Source organism: Triticum urartu, chromosome 3, assembly GCF_003073215.2.
Source record: "Triticum urartu cultivar G1812 chromosome 3, Tu2.1, whole genome shotgun sequence".
Lineage (NCBI taxonomy): Eukaryota > Viridiplantae > Streptophyta > Magnoliopsida > Poales > Poaceae > Triticum > Triticum urartu.
The window spans coordinates 432154978-432165495 of record NC_053024.1 but is presented as its reverse complement, the minus strand read 5'-3'; the positions used below and the strand labels follow the sequence as shown (position 1 = coordinate 432165495).

Here is a 10518-nt window from a genome sequence, read left to right as displayed (position 1 = left end):
GACTAGCAAGGTTACACCCTCCGAGGAACTGACCAGACGCAAGTAGATGTAAAATAGAAACCGCCGGCATGTGTTGACGAGAAATTTAAGGAGGGGGATGGAGAATAACAACCGCCTCTAATGATTCTTGCATACAGTTTTATTGTTCTAACCACCTCCGGAGTTGTCTATAGCAATGCTAACTGCATGTGCTGGATGTATTAAAGGTGACTTTGATCATCACAACTGCTTCCAGTGGCGGATGCTAATACTCGTTTTCTACTAGTGTCTCGATCTATCTGTCACTGTCTCCCCCTCTCTCTCACATACACCACTCTCCCTCTCTCTAGGCATGCGTTCGTACAAACACATGATCTCTGTTAGCTAGGTATAGGACTCCCTCTGTGACTCTCTCTCTCTCTCTCACGCACAAACACTCTCCATATAACTTGGATCACTCCAACTCCCCCTCGCATACACTCCGAGTGACATGCCGCATGACTCGTCGGAGGGTGAAGTATTGGCAAGGAACAATGTCGATAAACTCATTACTCAAGTACTCTGTAAGTTGTCTCCGCAAAACTACATGTTTTAGCTTGACGACGATAACATTTAAAAAATTAGAATAATATTTGTTATAATAGGTGCACAAGGTAGTGGCTAAGTACATGTGAGATGCTATTTAACCTTTTACACAACATAAAGCCACATATTGTGCTATGTTATATATAAGGCTATCATGCATGCACGTACATCTCTTTGATATAATTTCTCATGTCGAAATGACCATGTTTTGCTCAATCAAAGATAATACATCAGTGAAATGCTTCTCTCATGCAGAATCCGCGAAGCCAACACTCATCTTGTCATAGTCAAAGACGGTGTGGTATGCTTCCATGAAGACATCACCCAGTATCCTGCATGGCAGAGAGGAACCGATGCCATGAAATTCTGATCTCATGGGAGCAAACAAAAAAAACATTTAATCAACAACAACGGTGCAAGTAGTGCTTTGTCTTACCAGAGAGGGCCTACTGGAGGGGGAATGTCCAAATACGTGAATCCGCTAATACACTGAGCCATGAATCCATCGCCAACCTTGAGAATGTACTGCTCGACGCGGAAGATGATTGAAATTGCGTGAAACAACATGATTGTATTACAGAACTAAGGTTTTATTTGCATTCAAAGCTCTCTTTTAATTAATGGAATGCGACAAATCTTTTGCCTCGCCTTAAAACAATATATTGGTAGTGAGGTACATTTCAGTAGGATTTCTGTGAGATTCAAAAGTAGTATACTAACATCAAGAGAAAATTCCACGGTTTTAAGTATTTCTGCTTTGCAATTGCAAACTACTCCTATATTACAAGAGCCACCTATGCTTAAAACCCCACTGAGTATCAGGAAATACTAACCCATTTTACAAGAAATGCCGGAATTTGTGCTAATAGATACAAGATGGTAACTTGTTCGAAATGAATACAGCACACCCATGAAAAAGATTAATTTGTTGTATCTAGCCAAGCCTTCCGAGTTCTGATCCTCATGCTACTTATCGCATTCAAATTTTATAACAATAGGTGTGCACATTCTTATAAAGGTCATAAGCGTGTTACTGTAATTGAACTAACGGGAACAGTATACCTGTTCTGGTTGGAGCTCAAATATCCTTCCGCCTATGCTGAACGAGACACTTTGCAGGGAATCAATGTGTCTACAGTCCACATATGATCCTAGGGGACTAGGCATACTGTGGCAGAGCTGTCATTTAGATCAGCTACTTGTAAGCTACAAATGTAGAAATGCTTAGCAATTCAAGAATCAAAAGGTAACCTCACCCGACCGACATACTCCAACATGCCCTCCTTGGTATGATTCTGAACGAATTCGCTTTGCATCCACCTCACTGCCATCTCGCATGCATTGCATGTAGCATCAAACATGTTGTCTACAGATGTTGTTCGTCCCTCTTCCGTTACCCTCTTAATACCAGCACTGCTTGGATACACAGGAACCATGTGCAATCAAATCATGAGGGGAATCCAAAATAAACACAAGAAACATGAGAGTATGTTTAAGGACTAATCAACTTTAGATTTTCAGAGATACAACGAAAGCTTTGTCGATAACCGTACACACCTTACTCCTCTAGTTCCGTCAAATGCGCAGAGCCCAATCTTCGAACACACTTGTGCCGGTGGTGTCTGCAGTTATTCGGGAGCGCTAAATTGTAACACAACTGGACTAAAAAAAAGAAAGGTGTCTTCGCTTTTCTGCCAGTGTAACAAACGTACTCAATCGATCAAGCAGAGAGATCTAACCTCTGATTTAAGCAACTCTATCATTTCTTGTCCATATCCAGAAACAACTTGTTTGCACTCTTTGTTAGCCACTCCAGTGGCTCCAATTCGCTCATTGATCTGGGCAATGACACCCTAAACAACAGAAAATTACTGAAATGAAAACCTAATAGGGTTGTATTTCTTCACTTAGGGGCATTTAGGTTTTATACTTGAGGCACCAAAACAACAGTTGGCCAACGATTGAATAGAAAAAAAAATCTAATTTTTTATTTAGCTAAAAAATAAATGTATTAACAAATGGAAAGGTCACTTTGGATCCCAACATTGCCAAAATTTAAGTTTGGTCCTTATTATTGTCCATAAAAAAGTCATGTAAATGGGAAACATAAAAGATACCACTAGTCACCAAAAAAATATCCAAAAGAAGTTCTAAAATTTTCAGAAATTTCAAAATGGCATAAGATTTAAGTATATTCTTAAAAATCATAGGACTCGTTAAATTGCCTTATATTGACTGCTTACAGTTTCAATTTTGTGCTTTTTGGCAGCCATTTGCGCAAAATCTCCGCCGATGCGAAGTATAAACTTTAGAAAGGTTTGACACTTTTAGGGGATCAATAATGTTCAGTGCTATTCTCATGGAAGAAAATTTGATTTTAACAATAGTTGAGAGACCAAAAATACACTTCTTCCTGATACAAACTTGAAAGGTGGGATGGAATTGACCGATGGCTATGGTTACTTACTATTGGACCAGCAATCAATGAAGTTCCGGAGTCTGCTATTGCCGCACATCCATCCACACAAATTCCTGGTCATGACATACGTTATAGATCAGGAGGAGGCAATGTTGCATCTACAGGAGCTCAATAGTCCTGCCTATTTAAGAAGAAGAAAAATACACATAGTGCATTACCAGTGCTCTTCCCACCAATAAGAAAGTCTCCCATTTCAAACTGCAGATACCAACAGTATAAAATAAAATAGACAATTAACTCGCAAAATGTTCGATGGACGGAGGCAACACAATAAATTCATAACAAGGCCAACAATATTCTTTTAACTTTTGACGAGTGAAGCTACAGTAACAACCTGCCAGTATGCTTTCTGGGTTACTCGGGTGTATGTATGGCTGCCTTTGTAATGTTTGGGGTCACTACCTCCGAAAACAATTTCACCTCCATCCCCATTGTTTGCATTTCGATTTAACCAAAAGGAGAAAACATGTTGGTTCACAAGGCCTTGTGCAACCATATTGTACCTGGTAGATGACTGGAGGTGTAAGATGGCACCAAAACGCAATTCACGCAAGTGACAAGTTAGAACCTATGTGGTGTGACTTGTCCTGTGCCGAATTAATCAGCAAGACAAAAGTCAAGGCATAACACTTAATCAGCAAGAACATGCCCCTGGTGGCTAGAGAGTACTCCCTTTGTCACAAAATAAGTGTCTCAACTTTGTACTAACTTTTGTACAAAGTTATACTAATGTTAAGACACTTATTTTATGAAGGAGGAAGTAGGAATTAGTATTGGCCACATTTTTTTGTTGAACGAAGCATACCAAAAGAATTTTATCATGAGGATAATATAGATTGAAGTGTCCAACAAAAAGAGTGGTTACTTACTACACGACACAATACTGTTCTCATGCAAAGCTATGAATAAATCCATGGAAAGAAATCTTGGATGAACAACTGTAAGACTGATAAATAAGGATTAAAGACCAGGACGATGCTCCTTAATCTAGGGTACCACACAACAGCTATAATTAGATTATCAATTAATGATACTATTATACCAGACTGGAACAGAGCCTTCAACCGAAATTTCCTTAAATCCAAGTCCAAGAATGCCATCGAATTTTGCTGCTAAAAATGTAAAGCCAGGCTCGTAAGTAGCTTCAATGAATTCCTGATAACACATTTAAGTTCAGCGGCATTAGCATTGGCAGTCTATTGGTCGAACTTAAGTTTGTAAATAAGGAACTGTTACAAGAATCACCTGATTGTTTACAACTAGATCACCAATAGTTACTTGATCTTGACTGTAAAATCCAAAAATTGCTCCTTTTCCATAATGAATGGAAGCAGGTGTTCCTGCGTAGCAGCAAGAAGGGCGGAATCGGACCAGCATCTAGCCATAATCTTAAAAGTCTTACATCATGAAGCAGCGGTTTCCATTTTGCTTATGAGAACATGAAGAAAATCAAGAAAATTCTTTCAAAAGTAAAAAAGAAAAAATCGTCTTCGCAGCTCAAATCTTAGTTCCACTAAACAAATGCTACCAAAATTTAAAACCGTTATCGAAATTCTATCACCCTAGTGCATTGTTTTTTTAAGAATAGAAGAATTTAAAAATTGAGCTATAGTACATACTACTATGACTAGTCAAACCCAACAGTGTAAATAAATAAGCTGATGTCTTGGAGAGAAAGCATACCGTTCTCCTTGTAGGTGCTGGACCGTCTTGATACATACTTGGGATGGAAGTAGCAAGCAAGCTGTTCTCAAGCTGACCAAAATCAGTAATCAACCCAGCATAGCAAGCATCCCAAAATAAAATAAAATACTTTCTTCATTTATTTTTGTAAGTCGTTTCAGACAACTAAAAATGCACTGCTTTGCACACTATCTGAAATGTCTTCAAGGCCTTATAAAAGTGAACAGAGGGAGTAAAATCAAACAAGGACAAAAAGAGGTTGAATTGAATTGACTCTTACGGAGAAGAAGCACTCGGCGGAAGGGACCCAGAGGTTGGCGCTCCCCGTGTCGAAGACCACCCTGAAATTCTGTGGCGGGGAGCCAACCCCAATCTGCCCAAAATATTGAGCGTTCACGTAGTTCTTGAGCGGGACGACGGCCTGGTAACCTTGGCGCACACGTCTGTTTCCTCCGATCCCTCTGTGACTCCAACGGCGCTTGAGCAGCTGTGCCATGGCCGCAGCCTCTGTGAATATCCTTTGTGCCTGGGCGCGAACTTGGTTAACTGCTTCCCTCACCGGATCAACCTTACTCCCTGCCCCGCTGTTCTCCGTTGTAATCTTCGGCACTAGCTTGTTATAGATGTCTTCCATTAGCGGCCTCTTCTTCAAAGCAATACGGACCAAGCCATCGTCTCCGGCGGATACGATGGTACTCCACAGTAGGAGTAGGGAGAGAATGGTACAGATACCATGAGTTTCGTGATGCCCCATTCTGATGTGCACTGCAGAGGTAAGTAGCCCAGTATAAGCCGTGAAAAGCATGATACATTTTCCTGCATGCTGCAGAAATGGCATCAAGAAATTCATGCCATGGCACTCTGGTGATTATTACTCTCTTCTAATGCTAATGCAAACAATCGTTGCTTGTTGTTGAAAAAAAGGGTTCTCGAGTTGAATTGTATTGAGCACACATCGAACACTCTTAAGCTCAAACTGGAACTATTCTGACAGAAAGGATGATTGCTGATTTTTAAGCTCAAACTGAACTATTCTGACAGAAAGGATGATTACTGTTCTAGTTGATCGAAATGAGGCAGGGGATTAATAGAGCACATGGAGCAGAGTACTCACCTGCTTGGGGAAGAAGGGCTCAAAGAAAAGGAGGGAGTTGGATGCGAACTGAGCGAGCAATTATCAGGGGCGCTGATTTATAAGATGATTGCATGCAAACTGTACACATAGTTAACCCTTCTCCAGCACAGGCAACTAGGCATCAATCATCACAGCCGGTACAAGTAGCTAGCTAGGTTGGTGTCACGTAACGTTGGCCACTGGACCCGTGCGGTGCCTTAGAAGATCAAGGATTCGAGCTTGCGAAGCGATCCAAGTTCCATATCCAGCCCCATCAGAGCCATCGGCGCGCGAGTCGCCAACAGAGCAGCCTTTGGGGGCACGAGACGTGGTCTTGTGCCGCACTCCACGTCCCCGTGTGGACCAGAGAGCTACTGCTTTCCATAGCCATAGGATTGGTAGACTAGTCGTACTATGGGAGTGGTAGACTAGTTAACTGGCAACCAGGGCATGGTCATGGCTGTGGGCCCGTCGAAGGAAGCCTCAGGTTTGGTTTGCCGAATCGGACACCGGCGGCGTGTGGCGTCGTTTATCTCCTTGAAGACATTGTTTGCGAGCTTCGGTCGATGGGATCTCGAAGGTGTGACGGCGTTGGACCATCACGTGAGCTCAGCTGGAAGGTTCGCTTGCCGAGGGAAACTCTTGATCTTGGTCTTCCAGATTGGTGGCTTTCGGTGGTATATGGTCCGCAGGATGACGCGCACAAAATTCAGTTTTTGGAGGAGCTATATGCTCGACGGCTCTTGTGCCTGAGGCCATGGCTGGTGATAGGCGATTTTAATCTTATTCTCAATGCCTCCAACAAAAGCAACAACAGGATTGACCGCAGAATGATGGGGAGGTTTAAACGGTTCATTGATGACAATGCTCTCAAGGAGCTGTTCTTGCATGGGAGAAAATACACGTGGACCAGTGAGAGGGAAGTTCCAACGCTCACTAAGATTGACAGAGCCTTTGTCTCAGTGGATTGGGAGCTGGACCATCCGGATTGCTTGCTACAGGCCTTGTCATCTTCAGTTTCAGACCACTGTCCGCTGTTTTTGGCCCTAGAAGAACACATGCAACCGAAGAAAAGGTTTAGATTTGAAATGTTCTGGGTCAAGCTGGAGGGATTTTTGGAGGAAGTAAAGGAAGCGTGGGTCTGTGCCGAGGAGATCACGGATCCATTCCATAGGCTTGATGTGCTACTACGAAATTCTGCTAGAAATCTCACGGTCTGGGCTCAGAGGAAGACGGGCAACATCAAACTACAGATTGCTTGCGCCAACTTGGTCATACTGAGGCTCGACTGCGCGCAGGATTATAGGAGGCTCTCGGATGGAGAGAGATGGCTGAGATCCACCCTCAAACAGTTGGTGCTGGGACTGGCATCTCTGGAAAGAACGATCGCCAGGCAACGATCGAGAATCCGGTACCTGCGGGACGGTGATGCGAATACCAAGCTCTTTCATCTGATCGCGAATGGGAGGAAGGCCAAGAACTTCATACCGGCCTTACATGTGGAAGGGCAGGTGGTCACAGACCAAAAGGGAAAGGAGGAGGCCTTCTACGTGGCCTTCCAGGAGCTGTTGGGAAGAGCGTCGGCGCGAGAGCACACCCTAAATCTAGATTTTCTGAACATCAATTGCCTCGATCTCTCAGAGCAGGACATGATTTCCAGGAAGAGGAAGTTTGGAATGTGATCAAAGAGATGCCCTCAGACAGAGCGACAGGACCGGATGGTTTCATAGGCATCTTCTTCCAAAAAGCATGGTCAATTGTCAAAGAGGATGTCATGGCAGCTCTTAACAAGCCGTTCATCGACAACGGAAGAGGATTTGGGAGGCTCAACCAGGCACTCATCACTCTAATCCCCAAGTGCCCAGAGGCATGCACCGTGAGAGACTTTAGGCCAATCTGTTTGGTACACAGTGTGCCGAAGATTGCCTCCAAGTTGTTGGCCACTAGGCTTTGCAAGCGAATGCCGGAGCTCGTTAACGTAAACCAATCGGCTTTCATCAAAGGGCGAAGCATACACGATAACTTCATCCTGGTGAGACAGATGGCGCGAAGACTACAGAAAAGGAAGGCCAAAGGGGTGCTACTCAAGCTGGATATATCAAGAGCCTTCGACTCACTGTCCTGGCCTTTCTTGTTCGAGGTATTAAGAGCCAAAGGTTTCTCGGAGCGCTGGATGTCTTGGGTCACGACGCTGCTCCATACTGCCAGTTCTCACGTAGTGGTCAATGGTTCAGCCGGGGAGAAGTTTATGCACGCATGTGGGCTGCGACAAGGTGAATCACTCTCGCCTTTGCTCTTCGTGATAGTCATGGATGTGCTAACGGCGATCGTCATCAAGGCTAATGAAGCCGGGCTGCTCAGCAAGATTAATGGATGTGACCCCATGCAGAGGCTGTCATTATACGCGGACGATGTTATCTTTTTCACAAAGCCAAATGCAGTCGACATGCATTTTGTTCAGGAAGTACTTCAGATATTTGGCGAGGCTTCGGGCCTGCGGGTGAACTACACAAAATCATCTGCCATTCTTATCAAAGGAGAGGAGCGGGATGAACAGCTCATTCGGAACACCATGCCCTGGACGATGGAAAAGTTCCCCTGTAAATATCTTGGGCTGCAGCTTGCCATTAGACAGATGACTCGCTCTGATTGGCAACCAATAGTTGATGCAGCGCTGAAAATCCTCCCAGGCTGGCAGCGAGGGTTGGTGACCAGACCGGGCAGACTCATCTTGGTGAATCAAGTAATGAGGGCGAGGCCCACGCATCATTTGATCATTGCGGATGCCCCCAAATGGGCACTGGATAGGATTCATAAAGGATGTAGAGCATTTTTTCTGGGCAGGCATGGACGAGGCAGTAGGAGGGAAGTGTATGGTAGCTTGGCAGCGAGTTTGCAGGCCAAAGAGCCTTGGAGGTTTGGGAGTCATTAACCTACATAAACAAGGGATTGCCCTCCGGCTGCATTGGGAATGGCTGAAGCGAACGGACAACGACAGACCATGGCAGGGCCTACACGAGATTGTAGACAAGGAGGCTTTGACGGCTTTCCAGAGCTTGGTGCAATGGCACATGGGAGATGGCACGAAAATACTCTTTTGGAAGGATAGATGGATTGGAGGGGCAACAATGAAGGAGCTAGCGCCCAGCCTACTGCCCAAGGTCAAAACATGGATGATCAACAGGCGATCGGCGAAGGATGGACTGTCTCTCCATGCCTGGATGAATGATATTGTGGGGGATATGAGCACCGAGGACTTGGCTTAGTTCATAAGGCTTTGGGAGGCACTGATGAACATCCAGGTACAACAGGGTTCGGAGGACAGGCCATACTGGGCTTGGAACGAATCAGGCACCTACACTGCCTCCTCTGCTTACAAGATGATGTGTGAAGGAGGGATCAAGTTTCAGCCAACGGCAGCTATCTGGAAATGCCAAGCACCCCTTGCTTGCCAAATCTTTATGTGGCTGGCACTTCAGTATAGGCTATGGACCTCGGATCGGAGAGCTTGACATGGTCTCCAAGAAACAACATCGGCATGCTCTCTCTGTGATCAAGAGGAAGACACCGTGGACCACATTCTGTCCCAGTGCGTGTTCGCGAGGCAGGTGTGGTTCCTTTGCTTCTCCAGGATGGGGATTGATCCCGCCTTACTACCGGACGGCAATGCTCCTTTGCGAGTGTAACACCCCGGATATGATTTACCTAATATGTAATCCAACTCTTGCCGTTTCCGGCCTGAAGTTATTTTATTTTCTCGGGTTCGGGTTTTTGTCTCCGCGTGTTGTTATCATTGTCATGCATCTCATATCATGTCATCATGTGCATTGCATTTGCATACGTGTTCATCTCATGCATCCGAGCATTTTCCCCGTTGTCCATTTTGCATTCCGGCGCTCTGTTCTCCTCCGGTGGTCATTTCTACCTTTCTTTCGTGTGTGGGGATTAAACATTTCCGGATTGGACCGAGACTTGCCAACCGGCCTTGGTATACTACCGGTAGACCGCCTGTCAAGTTTCGTATCATTTGGACTTCATTTGATGCTTCAACGGTTAACCGAGGGACCGAAAAGGCCTCGTGTGTGTTGCAGCCCAACACCCCTCCATTTTGGCCCAAAACCCACCAAAACTCTCTCCATCATCTAGAGCGTTCGATCACGATCGCGTGGCCGAAAACCGCACCTCATTTGGACACTCCTAGCTCCCTCTACCTCTATATATAGACCCCCTTCTCAAAATTCGCGGATCCCCTCGCCCGAAACCCTAGATCCACCCTCAATGAGAAGGGTGAACTGGATGCTATCTCGCAAATTCCAGTCGTTTGCGAATATCAAGACGTCTTTCCAGAAAAGCTTCCAGGAATGCCTCCGCACCGGCTAGTTGAATTCGTCATCGATCTTGAGCCTGGCACGGAACCAGTGTGCAAGCGTCCTTACAAGCTCGGACCTGAAGAGTTGAAGGAGCTGAAGAAGCAACTCGATATTCAAGAGAGAATGGGTCTCATCCGACCTAGTTCTTCTCCGTGGGGTTGTGGTGTTCTTTTTGTGAAGAAGAAGGATGGAACGGACCGACTTTGTGTTGATTACCGTCCATTGAACAAGAAGACCATCAAGAACAAATACCCACTTCCCAACATCAATGAGCTGTTCGAACAACTCAAAGGTGCCCAAGTATTCTC

General features: G+C 44.9%; 1 protein-coding gene across 1 annotated transcript; it reads right to left on the bottom strand.

Annotated features, from left to right (window-relative positions):
• Nucleotides 1-520: 520 nt before the first annotated feature.
• On the bottom strand, nucleotides 521-6001 carry LOC125544207 (aspartic proteinase oryzasin-1-like). The gene is made up of 14 exons (XM_048707809.1): nucleotides 5841-6001; nucleotides 5007-5491; nucleotides 4727-4787; nucleotides 4289-4383; nucleotides 4086-4198; nucleotides 3378-3546; nucleotides 3202-3241; nucleotides 3032-3096; nucleotides 2304-2417; nucleotides 2122-2186; nucleotides 1821-1977; nucleotides 1627-1743; nucleotides 1001-1089; nucleotides 521-896 (listed from the first exon to the last, which is right to left on the bottom strand). Exons 2-14 carry the CDS (start codon nucleotides 5478-5480, stop codon nucleotides 812-814), a joined length of 1644 nt encoding a protein of 547 aa, XP_048563766.1. The 5' UTR covers nucleotides 5481-5491; nucleotides 5841-6001; the 3' UTR covers nucleotides 521-811.
• Nucleotides 6002-10518: the final 4517 nt, after the last annotated feature.